Source organism: Crotalus tigris, unplaced genomic scaffold (assembly GCF_016545835.1).
Source record: "Crotalus tigris isolate CLP2741 ecotype Arizona unplaced genomic scaffold, ASM1654583v1 scf7180000019422.807890, whole genome shotgun sequence".
Taxonomy (NCBI): Eukaryota; Metazoa; Chordata; class Lepidosauria; order Squamata; family Viperidae; genus Crotalus; species Crotalus tigris.
Genome location: NW_024097531.1, coordinates 196715 through 216777, shown reverse-complemented (window position 1 = coordinate 216777; position 20063 = coordinate 196715). Strand labels below are relative to the sequence as shown.

Genomic DNA, 20063 nt, shown 5'->3' with positions numbered 1-20063 from the left:
GAAAAAATAACAAGTGTCTTGCTTATCAACGGAAAATTTGGACTCAATTGTGGTCATAAGTTGAGGACTATTCTATACTGCATAAACCAAACTTATGGAAAAAAATGACTGAACGTTGTATGAACATACCCAACCGTGGTCTATCCATTAAATGATTCTCAGTCTACATATTTTCAATCATATCGTCATTTAATCATTTAATAATATTTCGACTTGGCTTAATACTCAGTCCCCAGGTGGACAAAATTGTAAAATTTCTACAAACCTGCTTATGGATTTTGATCTTGTCAACACAGCAGTCAATTCACTTTTTCTTTATTTAAATTCTGTCTCAGATTATTATGGGATGTAAATTGGTTTGCATCAATTCAGAGGTGACACTGATTTTTATTTATTTTATTGATTTATTAAATTTTTATCCCACCTTTATTACTTTATAAGCAACTCAAGTAGCAAACATACATAATACTCCTTCCTCTTCCTATTTTTCCCAAAACAACAATCCTATGAGATGGTTGGGCTGAGAGACAGTGACTGGCCCAAGATCACCTAGCTGTCTTTCATGATGGCCAAGGTGGGACTGGAACTCACAGTTACCTGGTTTCTAGCTTGGTGGCTTAACCAACAGATCAAATTGGCTGATTCTGGATATATGAAAAGAACTGAGTGCATGAAGTATTTCAAGAATACTGAAACCCAATTCAGTACCCATAATTCACAAGTGTTGCTTACACATCCAAATCTCTGGAAAAAACGAGACCTACCCTTCCCCTTCTGCATCCAAGGTAGCTGCCAACTCTGTGAAAAGTAGCCCTGTGAGGAAGTGTTGCTGCCGATAATCTGCTGTAAGCTCAAACATGCTGGAAAGTTTTTGATCCTGGAAACTTGAGCAGGAACTTGAATTCTACAATAAATGAAAGAAAGGGGCAAACGGTATGCTTATATTGAAATCAAGGCATAGATTTTAATGACACAGCACTGTGAGTTGCATTTTAAAAAAAATAACAGAATGACATGACATAAAGTTCTTTATGAAATATCTCTACTATATAACAAAAGAAAATCTCTTTAATTTCATCTCTAAAACATTTTATAGGGAAATTGAATGAACAATCGTTTATTAAATCAAAGCAAGAATAAAACAGGTCTTTGGCTCCATAAAGTATTTTAGTATCATAACGCAAAATTAAAAATAAATATAAGCAAAGAAAAATTCAAAAATTTAATAGAATGAATTTATACCTGAATTTACACAGGTAAGGCAAAGACCGATTATCATATATAGATGTGCTCCCAGTTGGCAAAGGTTCAACTGACAGATAACTGCAATATTAAATCATGCCAAAGAAGCAGAAGCTACTGTTGACTTCAGTCCGTTTGTGGATTATTCCTGAATGTATAAGAGTCTGAGTATGTTTGTGTACACACACCTTTCAGTCAGTGTTGAATGTATAAGATGTTTGTTTTATTTAACAGACAGAACTGATCTGATTGGTTTCTTTTTCAGCTCTTATATGGCAGAAGACTGACCTGAATGGCTACCCTCTCAGACAGACTAGATTCTGATTTTTTTAAAAAAACTGAAATCTAATTCTTCAATTCCTCCAAGCAGATTCCTTCCTAGAAAACACCAGTTCTTACAATTATCCCTAGATGTCCTTTCTCTGTGTATACTGAACGTATACGAGAAGAAAGGGATTGTGGTTCATGGATTTATTCCTGCATTCTACATGTTTAATGGATTATCTGGCCTATGTATATGCAATTGCATTCATTCATTCATTCATACATACATACATACATACATACATACATACATACATACATACCAAATATGACAAAATTAAGGGGTGATGTCAGCAAACATACTCCTGCGGATATATGGGGGGAAAGGATGATAGACTCATTATGACATCAAATATTAATGTATAATCAATGAGAAAAAATATGAAGACTCAATCACCAATATATTCTGCATCTGCTAAAGAAGGAACCCCTAATATTATTAATTAAAAAAAAATGGGGGAAGTACCTGGGATGATATAGAAGGAGAGGGAGATGTTGGAGCACATCCTGAAGTCAGAAAGAAGAGATTCAAATTGAGGTAATGTTCATGACTGCAGAGAATTTGTAGGAACTCCAGCCTCATGGACAACAACACTGGAATATTACTCATTTTATTTGACAGCTAGAAAGGAATAGTTGCAAAGAAAAGCATGATGAATTCTTGCATAAAGAGAGAAATGCCTTGCTCCTGGAATAAATCAATAACAATAATAAAGAAGCAATAAACATTTTCAATTGTTCCATTTAATACTTGCATCACATTAAGTTTACATCTATTAGACCCTCTCTCCTAGTGGCAACATTTAATAAAATAGATTGTTTTCTGTTAATGCCACAATTCTCGCTTGAAAGCAATTCTGTAATATACTTTCTTCATCTGTGCAATTTTAAAATATTGTGTTATAAATACCCTGGCAGTTGTTACTAGCAATATTCTTAGTACAACTGAATTACATCCGTAAAATCTATCAATGCAAAACTGATCTTTTAATTCCAAAGGAGCCCTGGTAGAAAAGCAAAATTCCACCACACTGGTTTCAAACCTCTCTAGCCTGCAAAGGATGTTAAAGGAAGTATCTGAAAAAGTTGGGAGGATTTTTATATGTCTAAAATTGATAAAAGTTGGGTGTAGGAATTGCTCTGCCCAACTGAAAACTAGTTCACTTATTCAGGAAGACCATATGATTGCACATGGGTCTATGCCAATTGAGGGAGCATCCGGAAGATCATACTTCCAATACATGGGTTCTAGTCTGGACATTTAAGTTAATTATTTCACCTGACAAATCAGTTTTCCATGTGTAACAAGGCTAATGTAGGAGTATTTTTGAATGAGATATTCACCAATTAATTACCAAGCTGATATGAATAATGTTGAGTCCTTCGCGGAAATGTAAGACACGAGAAGCAGTTATAGTTCTCAGTTTTCTTTATTCTGCGTTCAGCTTACAAGTAGATGGCTTCAGCAGCTCCCAAAACCTCTCAGCTTCTTATATAGACATTTCCCGGGTCAATGCAATACTTTTCCCGCGCCAGCACCCGCGCATGCGCACGGCGCTGGCGACAGCCTGTCTGGTCCCGGGCAGCTTTGCACCTGCCCGGGACCGCCTGCAAACGCCCCGAGCCGTTTGCAAGGCTCGGGACATAACAAATAATTTAACCAATAAGCTGTTATGGAGATGGGATGTCTGTCTCCCTCACATTTTGACAACCTTCAATCCCTATCCGTATTAGTATGAATAAGTGAGAGTTGATGGAAGTGATGGTAAATTGGGGAAATGATGATTTCATGCTTATGAATTCCAAACTGAGCCCATTTTAAAGTTACAAAATAGACTGCTAACTTGTGAATTCTTAAACACTTTCCATTAGCAAAACAAAAACAAAAAAACACCCCTCTGGGCAGGAGTATACTAGCCATGCCTTCATTCTGCTGGTGGTCTTAGAAGTATTGGACTATTCTCCAAATGTACAATTTGGATCCTATCACATATTAAAGTAGTGTTGGGTTGTACTCAGGAGTTTATCCAAGAGTTATAGACAAAAAACAAAAAACAAAAAAAACCACCAAAAACAAGCTACTGCATCTGCAGGATATTTCAATCCTTCTCTCCTTACACTTATTTCTATGCTTAAGAGAACCATGGCATAATAACTGGAAAAAGGCCATTTTTTAAAGCTTCACTTTAAAAGCTTCCATTTTTTTGCTTTAGTTACCATCCTGTCCGATGAAGAGATTTTAGGAATGTGAAATATCAAACATTATTATCTGATATTATCTGATTTTCAGCTAGCTAAGTAAAATATTTCTGTAATAAGACATTTCAACTTTTCTTATGGGCAGTGGACCTCTTTCTGTTTTACAGTAATCTAAAATCAAATTGCAATTTCTGCACACTTGAAAGTTATATATTGGGATGTACTATTGTATGGCCTTTATTTAAGGGATTTTTTTTAATAATGAGGCCTACCTGATTGCAGTAGTGTTTGATGAGATTAAACACAAATCCACGATCCATTAAAGAAAGAAGATCATATAGGAAAAATGCCAAGCTAATGTTGATCTTTTCTGCCTGTTCACTTTCCTTAAAAAACAGAAAGATTATTGCCCAAAAAGAAATGTGTTTTACAAATACTCTTGAGGTAAAATCCGCACAATAATTATAGATCAATATAATTATACATGAACTGACAGGTGAGGAAAACTCTCACACTTAAACTTTTGCCCATTGGGTTTAGACATTTCATAACATGATAGGCCACACAAACAGGTTCATCAATATGCAGAAGAATACAAATGCACATTGGCATGCAGTTACTGGCCCAGAAGCCAGTATTCTGACATACTTGGAATAAAGTTAGATAAATGCAATTGGCTCATCATGTGCAATTCATTCTAGATTCCATTCATCATTCTAAGATTCCTACATCATGAATACCTGATACCTGTTTGCCAGTATAAAGACTGACTAAGTTTAATAAAAGAAGACAGATGTCAAAAATAATGGTTAGGGAAAATCTGTAGATTTCAGGCTTGTTTTGTAAACTAATCATAACAAATGGATTTATAAAACATAGACCAGACGTCTGATAATATCCATTTGTCAACTGACATTTTGGACATTGCAACAGCTCAGCTATTTTCCAGTAATCTCATTGGATGTTGATATTATTCAGATTAAATTTATGAAGTATGTAAGAAGATATGGGTTTCTACCACTTTTGGAAACCTAGTGGTGCAGTGGTTAGAATGCAGTATTGCAAGGCTAACTCTACTCACAGTCTGAAGTTAGATCCTGATAGGGTTCAAGGTTGACTCGGCTTTCCAACCTTCCGAGGTCGGTAAAATGAGGACCCAGATTGTTGAGGCCAATATGCTGACAATATAAACTACTCGGAGTGCTATAAAGCGGTATATAAGTCTACGTGTTATTGCTATTGCTTTGTCTTTTGAATTATAATTTGGTATTTTCACCCTATAATTAGAGTCATTACAATATATATATATTTAACGTATAAAACTATTTTAGGGTACCTATTATGGCCCAGGATTCAGAGTCTGAATCTGAAGAAACTCCTCCAGATGAACCAGTGGAATGTCAGCCTCAGGAGACATTAGGCCAGGAATCACTGATCAAACATAGGTATCATCAGTGAGTGGTCAGATGATGAGGTATGGCCTCCAAGCCCTCAGTCTTACCAGTCAGTAGAGCAAAGAGCAGAGCAAATAGGCTCAGTCAAGCTCCTTGCCAAGTAACTAATTATAGATAGCTGGATGCAGAAGTAGTCCTGAATCATGCTTCTCTGTTGGAAAGAACTGTCTGATCTGCTCTGGTGCATTGCTCATGTGTATTCTGCACATGTAAAGGAACCTGAAATTCTGACCTTTGAACTGACTGACAAACATGACTTGGCTTTCTGAACTTTGGACAGGATTTTATTTTCTCTTCTGTGTCTTCCTGTTAAAAGTGAAGCGCAAGTTTTCTTTCCAAGAGACTGTTTACATTTACATTCCTTTCCTTGTCTGCTGCTTATCTACTGACCCTTGAATAAATTGCTATTCTCACCTAGCAACAATGTGTGTGCTTGTGTGTGTGTGTGTGTGTGTGTGTGTGTGAGTTTGAAACATCAACATCAACTTGAGAAGAATGTCCTCTATCTTCTTTAACTTTTAATTTGATTCTTGAAACCTTCATTAAATAGTTTCAAGATATTAAGGGTATGGTAGCGCTTGGTATTGTACCTATTGAGAAAACAATATGGTTATTCCATTAATCAATTATGTAGTATCATTACCTAAGCTTATTGATATTGTAAAGCCTAATAATTTACACTCTGGTTATACTATAACTAAATAATAATAATAATTTGCAAAGGACCCTTTTAGTCACAAGCAAGAGTTATGAACCAGAAGTTTCCTCAAATTGTGTACCAATTATCTATCTGAAGAAATACAGCTAACATCCAGAATCAAAGATAGTGAATTCCTAGATCCAGGTGGCCTCAAAACTCAAAGCCTCTCAGTTTTGCCAGGATGAGCCAAAATCTATTGTTCCCCACTGAAACCCCTAAAACCTCTAGACATTACGATAGATCACTGGCAGTATCATTTAGTTCAGAGGTCCCCAACCTTTTGGGCATAGGGACCAGTTCCATGAAGAGAGGTTTTTTCACGGACCGGGGGGGGGGGTGCATGGTTTTGTGTGCTGCCTGCATCCCACGGATCGGGCTTTGCTTGTTTGTGTGGACCGGTTGCTGACATGCCGTGGCCTAGTACTAGTCCTACGGACTGGGGGTTGGGGACCCCTGGCTTTATTCACTAAGGGTGGAGCTATATAGCTAGGTATCATCAGCATACTGATGAAACTAATTGAAAATTCTGACCCTATCATATGCATGATGCAGCCCCAAGTGCATGATAATCCTGCCTTTCCTGTCCATGATGCTTCTCAGTTCCTCTAAAATATGAATTCCCTGAAAATGATGTTTTTCAAATGCCTCTCTCTGGTAATCAGAAAAAAAAGCAATGATCTAGAACAGTAGTTCTCAACCTTTATAATGCCGTGACCCCCAACCGGTCATAAGTCGAGGACTACTCAGCCAGTCGTAAGTCAAGGACTACTCAACTGGTACAGCACCGTTTGCAGAATGGGACTTTTGGCGGGCTCAGCAGCGCAGAGACAGCCTGGACAATTCCTATTGGCTTTTGAAAGCCAATAGAATTAGACTCTATTCAAGAGAGTCTATTCTATTGGCTTTCAAAAGCCAATAGAATAAAAGGGAGTAGCACAGCTAAGGAAAAGGGGGGAAAAATGGCGGACTGCATTGTTTGGCGACCCCTGTGAAATGGTCGTTCGACCCCAAATAGGGTCCCGACCCACAGGTTGAGAACCACTGATCTAGAATGTTAACAGAAACAGTAGCTAATTTTGAACTGATATTGAAGTACAGTAATAATTGGAATAAAATTATGCAATTTTAAGATTTTTTTGGAGTTTCTGTTTATTTTAGATTGTAAAATTACCTTCTGGGTCTTGATTGAAAGTGCAGCAACCTCTGAGGTAACAACACTGACAATTGTGGTGATGTCATCTTTGAAGCGTTTAGAAAATCGAGCTCTGCGGGGAACATCCTGCTTCTGTATATTTACAACATATTGAGCCATGCTTTTTACCTCAAAAAAAAAAATCAGCATTTTTTATCAAATGTGAATTTATAAACACCAGCAAATAGTAGAATTGAAAGAATTCACACATTGTGAAGAGTACTTTCTCTATATTCTCTATATTTCTAAATTCAGCTCCAAAAATTCTGCAGCTAAAACGAGAACTTGCAATGCACCTGTTAAACGTAAATGTGGGATTCCATTCTAAAACTCTTAGGTGTATAATGTAATCTATATTAGGTGTATTGCTCAACTATTACAATTAATAGTATATAGATTTCCTGCTTTTGCTTATACATGATTTTAAAAAATGCAATTTAACCATTGGGGGCCTCAGGGACCCAACATTAGACGCTGTTTATTCTGCTGCTCATGTTTACAAAATTAGAATATCAATGAAATGCTTCCAGTGTTTTGCACATTCTCGTATGATTGATGTGTTTGATGTGACACCGGGTAACTCTAATCAGTGTGATTTTTTAAAACATTTTTTAACATTTATTTATTTTAACATTTATTTTAGGGATAATTTTTAAATTACTAAACAAACAGTTCTTTTCGGCCAGTTTACTTTCCTGCATATTCGATGGAGATATCAAATTAATAATCTGGATTTAACATTTTATTTTAATTGACTAGAAAAATACTATTACTTCCTTTCCAATTCATAACTTCTTTCCTGAACATGCTGTAGACATTTATTGTTTGCTCAGGAGTCATGTTTTCTTACTATCTAGTGATGGAAAGGAACTAAATGTTGAAATGTTTGTTCTATTTTATTTGAGTTGAACATCAAATACATATAATGTAATTTCCTTTACTGAAAATAAAAGGACCATATAAAATCTTACCAGCAATTCAAAGAAGAACCAAGAATACTTGAAGACTGATTCTCTCACCATGCCTGTGCTGACCACCATCTGAAGTGCCATCTCTTCATGAAAATGCTATATAGTACATTAAAACCCAAATGTGATTACCAACTGACTTTCAAGGTTAATTTCAAAGCAGAACACTGAAATTAGGAGATCCAAAATGGAATCCTTTCGTATTAGTCCATGAACACACATAGGCAGCTAAACATTAAGAAAGCACAGAATGAGCTGCTGGCGACAAAAGGAATACCCTAGAACAGAGTTTTTCAACTGATGGTACTTGTACCACTTGTGGTGCATTAACGAGTGGCAGGTGGTACACAGCCCTGCCTAGCCAAGTGTAGCAGGGAAGGGAAAGAGCCAGCACAGGCAAGGACTTACTGTGAGAGAGTCCTCTGGAGCTGCAAAGTGGTTGGGGCGAGGCAAAGGCCCCAGGCTCACTTCTCGCTCACTCTCCTCCATGAGAAAGGAGGAGGAGGGGGGCAGAGACAGGAGAGGCTAAAAAGGAGGCAGTTTGGGCAGGAGATGGAGAGAGAGAAAAAAAGCAGTAGTCTTGGGAGGAGGCGGAGTCAGCTCTAGCTGCACCGAAGGGAAAGAAGAAGGAGGAGGAGGGTGGGGGGGAGAGGAGAGGAGATGAGATCAAATCAAATCAAGCAGGCCGGCCATGAGCCAATACAATTGCTGTGGCAGCCACCTGTATTGGCAGCAGCAAACAGGCAAGAAATGCAATGGGGGAGGGGTCACCCTCCAAGAGAAATGAAAAAAGGCAGCAATGGCTGGAGGTGAGGCATGGAGGGAGGGAGATGGAGAGTGGAAGGATTCTTATGTGCTTTTGTGACTTTGAAGTACTGGGATTTGTGCAATGTGGGCTTTGTGTTCTTAAGAAGTGTTTGGTAATTTCTATTTGTTATTTTCTATTGCTGTTATTGTTAGCTGTAAGTTTTGCTGCAAGGGATTTTGAAGTATTTTTCTCCTAAATGGATTTTGCCTGTAGCATTCCTTTACTTATAAATGGAGCCATTTGGGGAGGCTGCCTTAGCCGGCAGCCAATACTTACTATGTTTTTTTTCTTCCTTAAGTGCCAGCTGCACTCTTTAACTTTCTTTTCTAGCCAGTAGTTAATTCTTAAAGGGGAATGTGCCTTTTTAAGCTAGTTCACGCAGCAATTTGTCTTTTCTATATCTGGAGGCTTTTCCTTGTTTGATGAATATATAGAAGAGAGAAAATATGGAGGGGTGTTCAAATTCTTCCTTCAGAAGGAAGTGGGCATGAGAAAGAGGGAGGCAGAGAAGGAGGGAATGAAGGAAGTAAGTCCCACCTTAGCATTTGGCCACCAGCAATCCTGCCATTGACTTTCCTTGTCAAAAGGTTTCAAAAGGGGATCACATGACCCTGGGACACTGTGACCATCATAAATATGAATCAGTTGCCAAGCATCCAAATATAAATCACATGACCCTGCGCATGCTGCAGTGGTCATAAGTGTGAAAAATGGTCACAAATCATTTCAGTGCAATTGCAACTTTGAACAGGGTTTTTTTTTTTGTCATCAAGTTTTTGACACCTTGCTAGGTGGTACTCGAATATTGCCATATCCTAAAAGTGGTACAGTCGGTGAAAAGGTTGAAAAGCCCTGCCCTAGAAGACTGACCAAAAATAATAGCTGAAGAGATGGTGGAAAAAAAAGGTTGACTATTCTGTCATACATTTTGCAATGGCAGAACTAGAATGAATTAGTAGATCGTAATAAACCTTACAATATCAGTAGTAATTTTTTCCAAGAAAAAAATAGTAAAAATTAGTGATAATTGCATGTATGACCAACACATAGGTGGTCCAGAATGAAAATCTAAATCTTCTGTGGTATGCAGTTATATTTTAATTAATTCTAACTTAACTGAATATTAAGTCTACAATGATATGTGCAAAAGGAGACTGTCACATAAAGTAGCGTGGAAGACTTTAGCTTTAATAAAAATGAAATTAGACACCTTGCAGTTATTTGAAGATTACTCAAATACAACTTAAAATGGACTGAAAGCATCAATTACTTAATGCACTTTGACAGTTAAGATTAAACATTACAGTGGTCACTTTTTTAAACTGGTGTGTTAACTGGGTTTTTCTTTACCGTTTGGCTTTCTGTTATTCCTAAATCCCACTATATATCTAACATTTATCCCATAAAGAGAATCTCCCTTGCACTGTGTGCTTTTCCTTTTTTCTGCTGCAATAGAGAAAGGTGATTTATTATGAACTCTAGAGAACAGTAACTAAACTATTAAATTATCCTGTTTGTATCTACTCACATAAAATTCCTTTATAATCACTGAGGTTTAAATTTCGGTAAATATGCCTGAAACGGTAGCTTGCAATTATAGTTTATTTCTGAGTTTCACATTTTAACCTAGCGCAAATGGGTCCTTGAAGCAACTTAGGCAAAGGTATCTAGTCCTAGAGCTGACAAATATTTTACGTCACCAGGTGTCATTACTTATAGGCCCATTGTTTTTCTTCCTGAGAAATTTAAAACAAATTTGGAGCCTAGGCATTTCAGAGTGAGAATTGAAAAGTGGCACATTTGTAAAACAGTGTAGCACGTCTGTCAACAAGCAGTTTGGCATTATGTGGCAGTCTACCTTTTGTTTGGGTAGCCGAGCGCTTGTGCGTGGACTTGACATATCACTGTTGGATTCAGTATAGCAAGACACACGGCTGTAGTTCCGATCTGCAACCTGGAGAAAATGACCAGAAGCCATACAGAAAAGGAATTACTAGAACAGCAAAGGAAGGAAGGAAGGAAGGAAGGAAGGAAGGAAGGAAGGCTGTGCATGAAGTATGCAAAATGTTGTTACATTCTTCCCAGTAAATTAAACACGACTGGCCTCCTATGTCCCAATTTAGTACCACATACATACATATGCAATAAAACAAGAAAAACAAAAATTTCTTTTCTGGCAGGAGGATAAAGTTATTTTTATATTAAGAATGTTAAACGAGAACCAGAACCATGATTAATACCAAGGGCAGTTATTTTTTGATGCAATTAAAGGACAATATTATATTTCACTATATATGTAATTTGCACCCCAGATAACTCATTGGATTAAAATAATTTTAACAGTGCAGAAGTTGAAAGCTAATGCTCAGATTCAATAATATATTTGTGATGGTTGTTTATTCATTTTTATCTCAAATAATAGCACAAAAATACTGAAAAAATATTACATGAAAGTCACATACATTTTCACAGCAGTATATAGGGTGGGACTAATTGCGTTCTTTCCTTTCTCGTTATTTTGTAAGATTGCTAAACTTTAGATTTTATCTCCACCTCTTCTCCTTATCTTCAATTTTTTTATCTTCTACAAGATAAAAATATTACCAGCACTTTTAAAAATGAACTGGCCACCATACAGTCTCGTATAGGAACGATCCTCAGCTACCCAAAACTATTTATGTTACATGTTTAGCTCATGGGTGAATCTGGGTGCTTGCCATATACTGGTCAAACAATCTTGATCTAGATGCAAGAAAGAAAAATATTTGCATAAAATGTGAATTTAACAGACTAAAATGGGGAAAGGGGTTTCAATTAAATGAGCCATGGTGGCGCAGTGGTTAGAATGCAGAATTACAGGCTAACTCTGCCCATAGCCAGGGGTTCGATCCTGACCAGATCAAGGTTGACCCAGCCTTTCATCTTCGAAGGTCCGTAAAGTGAGGACCCAGATTGCTGGGGGCAATATGTTGATATTATAAACTGCTGTAAAACACTATGAAGCAGTATATAAGTCTAAGTGCCATTTATATTAAAGCCCACTGAATATGAATTTGAATGTACAGTATTATGAATGTACATATTTGATATAAAATGTGTATGACATTTACATAAATTCCATACATTTGTGAAAAGAATCCAGTCACCAAATAATAGCTTTTTCTATTATTTGGGAGTAAAGTCCAAGGTACGATTTTGTCCATTGCATCCAAGCTCCACCAAATAGAAGTCCAAACATTTGAGGTTTTATTATTAATAATAATAATAATAAAGTTGGAAGGGACCTTGGAGGTCATCAGGTCCAACCCGCTGCTCAGGCAGGTAACCCTATACCATTTCGGACAAATGGCTGTCCAGTTTCTTCTTAAAAACTTCCAGTGTTGGAGCATTCACCACTTCTGGAGGTAGGTTGTTCCACTGGCTAATTGTTCTAACTGTCAGGAAGTTTCTCCTTAGTTCTAGGTTGCTTCTCTCTTTGGTTAGTTTCCATCCATTGCTTCTTGTCCTGCCTTCAGGCGCTTTGGAGAATAGCTTGACTTCCTCTTCTTTGTGGCAGCCCCTGAGATATTGGAACACTGCTATCATGTCCCCCCTCATCCTTTTCTTCATTAAACTAGACATACCCAATTCCAGCAACCGTTCCTTATATGTTTTAGTCTCCAGTCACCTAATCATCTTTGTTGCTCTTCTCTTACATTAAACAACCTTACAGTAGTTTTAGTAGACTAGAATTGTATGATCCTCTCTTACCTTTGAGGACATGATGCTTTTCACTTCTTCATCAGGAGCATTCTGGGTCCCAGCAATATCTGGATTGCTACTGCTTGTTGTCCGACTCTGCATGAGTCGAGATCCCACTGAGACAGCAGCCGTACGACCATATGTGTAATAACGAGATTCAGGAATATTTGTGCTTCCACTTGTACCTGCCAAGAAAAAAACATTATGCTGCCCTTTGATATTTTTTTTAAAAAACACATTATGACATTGCTGGGTCTCAAAAGTGATAATTTTGCCCTTTTTTGTATGTCCCATCCTGTCCCTCTAAGCAAATGCACTTCTGTTCCAGAGCAAATCCACCATCCCACTGTGTTCTACATTTCAGCACAAGGCCCTCTCCTCACAATCATTTGAACATTTTTGCAGAAGCAACATTGCAACCATCAAGTAGAAAGATTAACCAGATTCAGTTTATACAGGGCCCATAAACGAGTAAAAATTCTTTCTCTAAATTGAGTTAAAATGCAAGCACTTATGAATTTTTTTCTAATTTAAAAAGTTACAAACATTTTCAATGAGAAAATGTTCTTCTTTGCATAAAAATCTTTTATGCAAAAATAAAAAATAAAAAAGTTTGGCAGAACCCCTTTTTTTTTTTTTTGCATTGCTTACTTCAGTCAATTGCACAGAGGGCTTTTTTTTTCACAGTTCAGATATACAATCCCATATCTTAGTCAGCAGAGATTATAGAAATGACTGACAATAGTGGCTCTATCTAGCCAAGACTTAGAAACAATTGTCCTTTCTGAAATTTATTCTGCTCACAATCAGAAATTAGCACCACTACATAATGTCTGCTAATCCTATATGGTTGATTGGGACCAAATCTAAGCACTAATTACAGTGAAATCAAGGCTTAATTTCTTACACAGGCTTGAAGAGAGGCATGTCTGCAACAGGGGGACAAGAGGACTAAAATGATGGGTGCAACCAAGGATTCTCACCCCCTATAATGTGTATTGATGCATGTGAAGAGGATCAATCTGCAGGTCTACCTCCTATTCTGGCCCTGCTGATTCCCATTTATGGCTTTGCTTGAAGCCACTTGTGGGACTAATTGCACAAATGTCCATGGGCATCTATCCATGGGCATCTCCCACAAGGGCCTGAGATAACTGTTTCAGACACAGGATACATTCATCAGCCTTTTGGACAGACTCTGATAAGAACACCTGCAGTAGCCTTGCATCTGGAGAGTGTCTGTTATTTGATACATTGTAACCACCCCTATATACGTCTTTTGATTATGCTGTGTGATGTAAAAACCTTAGTAACAATAAAAGAGGGTGCTGGAGTCAGCTCTGGGCTCTCATCCCGAGATACCTGTCTGCGTGTCTCATTCTCCATGGGAGACCACCACATCTGGTGACCCCGACGTGATCCACTGAAGGATACGTCCCTGCCAACCCTTTACTTATCGCCTGGAATAGGCTTGGTGCACCCGACGAAGTTGCTGGCAACTGACTCCTCTTCGTAAGTATGGGGGGTGGAATGTCTCACGCTCAAAAGCAGCATGTGGAAGAGCTGAGGCTACTTGGCAGGAAAAAATATCTTACTGATCAGGAACAGAAATTAACCCGTCACCTTTCTAAATCTGAGGCTGCTAAATTGCTTGCTTACGTATGGGCTAACTGCTCATCCTATCCGGAGTCTGGATCTTTAAAAGTAGATACATGGAGGAAAATTGGTACTGTTCTCCACCAGTCTCCAAGAGCCCCTGTAGAGATTTTATGCCTTTGGAAAATTGCCTATACTTTGATTCAAACCTATGCTGAATTGCCTCATCAGCCTTTATTAGATCCTCCACCTTATAAAAATCCGTCTGTTATGTTGGCCACTCCCTTACCCCCTGGAGCTGGTTTTAACCCTTCTGTCCCTGCAAATTTTATGGATTCTGATAAACAGCAAATAGCCTCTCCTGTTCCTGCTACGTTGCCTCCTCTCTCCCAGCCTGGAATCATCCGTGGTGCATTTCAAAAGGCTTTAAACAATGGTGATTTAAGCGTATCTGAACTATCCGAGTTGTTCCCTGTTAATTACCAACAGACTGCTACAGGGTTAATAGTGGGTTGGGAGGCACTTCCCCTGGCTATGATCAGAGAATTGAAAAAGGCTACAAAAGATTATGGCATAACCAGTCCCTATACTAGAGGACTAATACATTCAATTGCTAGTGCATATAGAATGTTGCCTCAAGATTGGAAAGATCTGTTCCGCATGCTTCTTAACGGAACACAATACGTAGTCTTTGAATCTGAATATAAAAGAGAGGCACAAAAGAGAGCTAATCACCCAGGTTCACAATACACAGCAGAACAACTCTTTGGAGAAGGCAATTTTACTACCCTCAATGCTCAAGCTCTAACTTTTACTCCCTTTGCATTTCCTATCATTAATGCTTGTGTTCTTTCTGCCGTGGCTCGTGTTGATGAGTCTGGCACCCCAATTCAATCTTTTTCTGCCATTCGCCAAACTGCAACTGAATCCTATGCAGACTTTGTGAATTGCCTGCAAGTTGCCATTGAGCATCAAATTTCAAACAGAGATGCAGCAAATGAAATCCTCATAAAATTGGCTTATGAATATGCAAATGCAGACTGCCAGTCCATTCTTAAACCAATTGTTTCCAGTCCCACGGCCACTCTGGCAGACTTTCTTAAAGCCTGTCGCATTGTGGGAACCAATGCTTTTCAAATGGACACTCTTGCAGCTGCAATCCAAAAGGGGAATCAACCCCAAGGCACTTGCTTCAATTATACTCTTCAGATGTATTGCAACTTTCTCTTGCTGACTGGGCAGGATCTGTTTCCTGTCATATTCCCTCTGACCCTCGCTTCCAACTCCTTAATAATGTTTCAATTTCTCTGCATTCTCCCATTTCCTCCTCTCCCATTCCTAACGCTGTCACCCTGTATGTTGATGGCAGCAAGACTTATGGTTCATGTGTATGGAAGGAGGGTGAACAATGGCACACAAAAATTACTCCTCCTCAAACTTCTGCTCAGAGTGCTGAACTTGCTGCTACAATATTGGCCTTACAAACTTTTTCTTCTGAACCTTTTAATCTTATTTTAGATAGTCTTTATGTATATAAAGTTCTCACCTCTTTATCTGACTCATATGTGTCACCCTCACTGGATGACTCTCTCTTCAGTCTATTTCTCACACTTCAATCCCTTCTTCATTCCCGCTCTACTTGTTTTTTTCCTGCTCATATTAGAAGTCACCAACCTTTCCCTGGTATTATCTCCCAAGGCAATGCCAAGGCGGATGCTGCTGCTTTGGCCGCCTCCACTCACCAGGACGTTTCCGTCCTTGTTTTATCTCCCATAACTCCATGGGACAGCCATTCATATTTTCATCGAAATAAGAAGGCTTTAATGAAACAATTTTCTTTAACAGCTACAGAGGCTGCGGCTATCATACAACAATGTCCCACCTGCAGCCTCCAAGCACACTCTGTTCCTCAAGGGGTCAACCCAAGAGGGACGCAGAGCTGTCAACTTTGGCAAATGGATGTTACGCAATATTTACCATTTGCCCCTTGGAAATATTTGCATGTTTCCATTGACACCTATTCAGGTTTTATTATGACCACCCCTCAAAGGGGTGAGTCTGCTAAACATGTTATTAATCATTGTATTCGTACTTTTTCTACCCTGGGCAATCCAAAAGAAATTAAGACTAATAACTCTCCTGCTTATACCAGCACCTCCTTTGCGCAGTTTTGCTCTCGCTGGTCTATTATTCATAAATTTGGCATTCCATATAACTCCACTGGTCAAGCGATCGTGGAACGAGCCAATCAGACCATAAAAAGGGCTCTAGACATGCATGCAAAAAAGAAAGGGGAAAATACCCCCGGCTTGCCTGGGATACAAAACACTCTTAATCTTGTACTTTTTACCTTAAACTTTTTGAATGTTTCTGGCACCCCTGGCTCAACTGCCGCAAGCAGGCATTTTTCTGCTTCTCCCACAGATTCTTCACGCCCCCAGGTATACTATCGACGTTTGCCTGATCCCACCTGGAAAGGGCCTGCCTCCCTCATTACTTGGGGTCGAGGCTACGCTGCAATAGACGACCATGGCGAGATCGTTTGGACTCCAGCTCGTTGTGTTCGTCCTTATATGGCTCAACGTACACCACCTCAGCCAGGCATATGAGGATCAGGGACTGTGGGCTTTTAATGCTTTTGTACGGGATGCCAGGCGCACTGCTCTTACACTTAACGTCACGAACTGTTGGATTTGCATGCAAATTCCTGGTGACAGTCGTGGTGGCCTTATTTTCCATGCCATTCCGTTCAATGAAACAGGATGGAAGCAGCTGTGGGACATAACTACAGAGACATTGAATATGACATATGCTGTGGGCGCTCGTATAATGGAACCTGCCAGATTTTGTTTTTATAGCACAGGACTATTCCGTACTGCCATTTATTTGGGAACTTATAGTAATTGTCAACAAGTTATTATATGGAATTCAGCAAAGAAATGTAAATCCATCAAAAGCAACCTTACTAAGGTAAATGACACTTATCAAAGCAATCAATGGACAAACATCAGTACCTACATGGCTTGCCTTGACATGGAATCCATAATAACATTTGCTAATGAGTCTCACCAGGGTTATTATGAGTTACCCGATATGTGGCTACTATGTGGCCGTAGAGCCTATTGCCAGGTGCCTAAGGATTGGAAAGGCACCTGTACACTGGGCCTTTTGACTCCTGCTGTATATGCTTTGCCTCATCTCTCTGATGGATGCCTGCGGAACAAACGTGATACTGGTTCCTCGGATCCACCCCTAACATTGGGTGGTAGTTTAGAGACTCAAATCAGCAGAGGGATTCTACCCAATCTAGGAGTTGCCATGAACTATAGAGACCTTCATTTGCTTAACAATTGGACTGTTCATATGTTTAATGAAACAATTAACAGCATTAAAATGATTAATCAAGAAATGGGGGAAATAAGGGAAGTAGTTTTGCAAAATCGGTATGCTTTAGATATTATTTTAGCAGCAAAAGGCGGTGTATGTGCCTTAATTCATTCTCATTGTTGTATGTATATACATGATTTTCAACCTAATATTTCTGCTACAGCTAGAAAAATGGAATCTTTGCTCCAAAATAATCCCTTACGCAGCGATGGATCAGGCACCGTGGATATTTGGGGTGCCCTTTGGTCCTGGCTACCGGATGGATCCTGGCTACGATCTTTGATTTCTATTATAGTAACCATTTTGATATTATTTGTATTGCTATGTTGTTGCATTCAATGTATTCCCTCCCTCCTGCAAATGTGCAAAAATGTTACGCCCTCCACTAGGAAGGACGCCTTAATCAGTGAATCAAGATCCCTTCTGGAACTGGAAGTGAGTAACATTGAAAAAACAGAAAAGCAGGAGATGTGGGACTAATTGCACAAATGTCCATGGGCATCTATCCATGGGCATCTCCCACAAGGGCCTGAGATAACTGTTTCAGACACAGGATACATTCATCAGCCTTTTGGACAGACTCTGATAAGAACACCTGCAGTAGCCTTGTATCTGGAGAGTGTCTGTTATTTGATACATTGTAACCACCCCTATATACGTCTTTTGATTATGCTGTGTGATGTAAAAACCTTAGTAACAATAAAAGAGGGTGCTGGAGTCAGCTCTGGGCTCTCATCCCAAGATACCTGTCTGCGTGTCTCATTCTCCATGGGAGACCACCACAGCCGCTCTCTATGGTCAGAAGGAACAATTTTCACCTGATTCTTTTTTTTTTCAGGCAAATGTTTTTTATTCTGCACACTGAGTCATTTCTAAGATTTGCCTATTTTAGAATTTTCACCTGATTCTTGTTTGGAGACGTCTAATCAGGTTTAAGGCTTTTACTTTTGATATTATGAGAATTATTTTTTGCAAGGAGGCTGTCAATTATAGTTTCACCCAAAAGGAAATGAATTCTTGGCCAAGAATATACGTAGTCTTTTACAAATATGTACTTGTGATATGCTTTCCTCTACCTAAATAGTAAATGCAATGCTGAGCATGTGGCAAATTAAATAGTCTGCAACCGTTTGACTTAAATTCCTTGGTTAAAAATGATACCATGCAAGATATTCATGATAATATCTTGCATGGTATCATTTTTAATCAAGGAATTTAAGTCAAATTGCTGCAGGCCATGTAATGCCATCAGCATTCATGATAATGTTTGTTTGCCTGGTCACCAGAGGATAATTGGTAACTTTTTTTAAAAAATCAAGGATGCCATACCATATCCTCAATTACTAACCAATTGCAAGATTGAGGTAAAGTTAAAGTTAAATGGAGATCCCCATTCTCTAGACACTTTCTCCTCTTTCTGGTATCCTGTGTCTTTCTAAGCCAGATAGTATTTTGCACAGTTTTTCAAATCAGAGTAAGGATAGCATAAAATGCACTTGATAGGGGGAGGGTGGCCAAGCCAGATATGCTGAATGTTCTATAGTTTTGCTGCCTTGGTAGTTTTCACTTGAAATGTGTCAATTACCTATACAATCTTACAGTACTTGGTGCAAGGTCTGGAACTTAAATCTGAGAATCCACCTGTAAATAAGTATAAATTAGCACCAATTTTCTACCTGAAAGTATAAATAACAAGAGGCTGAAACCATACCTAGTTTGATAAAATCTCTCTGAACTTCGGGAAGACGGAACACAAAGTACATGTAGGATGCTAGGAGACAGTTTCGTCCATGCTGGTCCTGGCTCAGATTTTTACTGTTGTGGAGGCTATTCACTATTGCCACCACTGATTCAAAGGCATATTGGGAGAAGTTTACTGGAAACAACAAAATAATAATTTTCCTGGTTGAGTTTATTTATAAACACGAGTCATTTTTGTAGACTTTCTAAAAACATTTCTGAATTTCAACTTATTTTATCACAATTTTGCATGGGAAAATGTGAAATGAGTTGAGAATAAAATATTCCAATCCATATTTAAAATGAATGAATACATAAAACACTTACACTTCAAAATAAAAAAGAAATTTAAAAAATTGCCCATAGCATTAAAAATGCCTTAACAGGGCATTCATCAAGATGGAATGGATAGAAAACAGAATCAAAACTCAATATGGATAACTCATTCATTAAATTCAGATTCAGTCAGACTTAGGTTAGATCCACTTATCAGTCTAATCAGCCTGAATCTATATTCAAAGCAATGACTTTATTCATGAAATCTGCATAAAACAAAGCAAAATTATCTCGGGTGTGGTAGAGAGGGTCTATCAATCCAGGAAGAAATTTTATGAAGTTTCAATTTCTGATTTCTATGAGACAGTTGAATAATTTGTTTTTTTTATATCAATCTTGTTTGATCTGAAGAAATATTCTTTTAAACATTCCAAAT

At 38.4% G+C, this 20063-nt stretch overlaps 1 protein-coding gene across 4 annotated transcripts in view; it reads right to left on the bottom strand.

Annotated features, from left to right (window-relative positions):
- The window catches only part of DOCK8 (dedicator of cytokinesis 8), a 96952-nt gene that overhangs the window by 32005 nt on the left and 44884 nt on the right, over positions 1 to 20063 (bottom strand). For 3 of the 4 annotated variants that reach the window (XM_039362307.1, XM_039362310.1, XM_039362311.1), the window contains 8 exons: positions 19323 to 19487; positions 12638 to 12813; positions 10746 to 10841; positions 8083 to 8178; positions 7091 to 7240; positions 4038 to 4151; positions 2033 to 2188; positions 765 to 904 (listed from right to left, as the gene is read on the bottom strand). In XM_039362307.1, coding sequence (XP_039218241.1) covers positions 765 to 904; positions 2033 to 2188; positions 4038 to 4151; positions 7091 to 7240; positions 8083 to 8178; positions 10746 to 10841; positions 12638 to 12813; positions 19323 to 19487 — 1093 coding nt within the window. The remainder of the gene's footprint in view (positions 1 to 764; positions 905 to 2032; positions 2189 to 4037; positions 4152 to 7090; positions 7241 to 8082; positions 8179 to 10745; positions 10842 to 12637; positions 12814 to 19322; positions 19488 to 20063) is intronic. The other variant, XM_039362308.1, reaches the window with a different exon arrangement.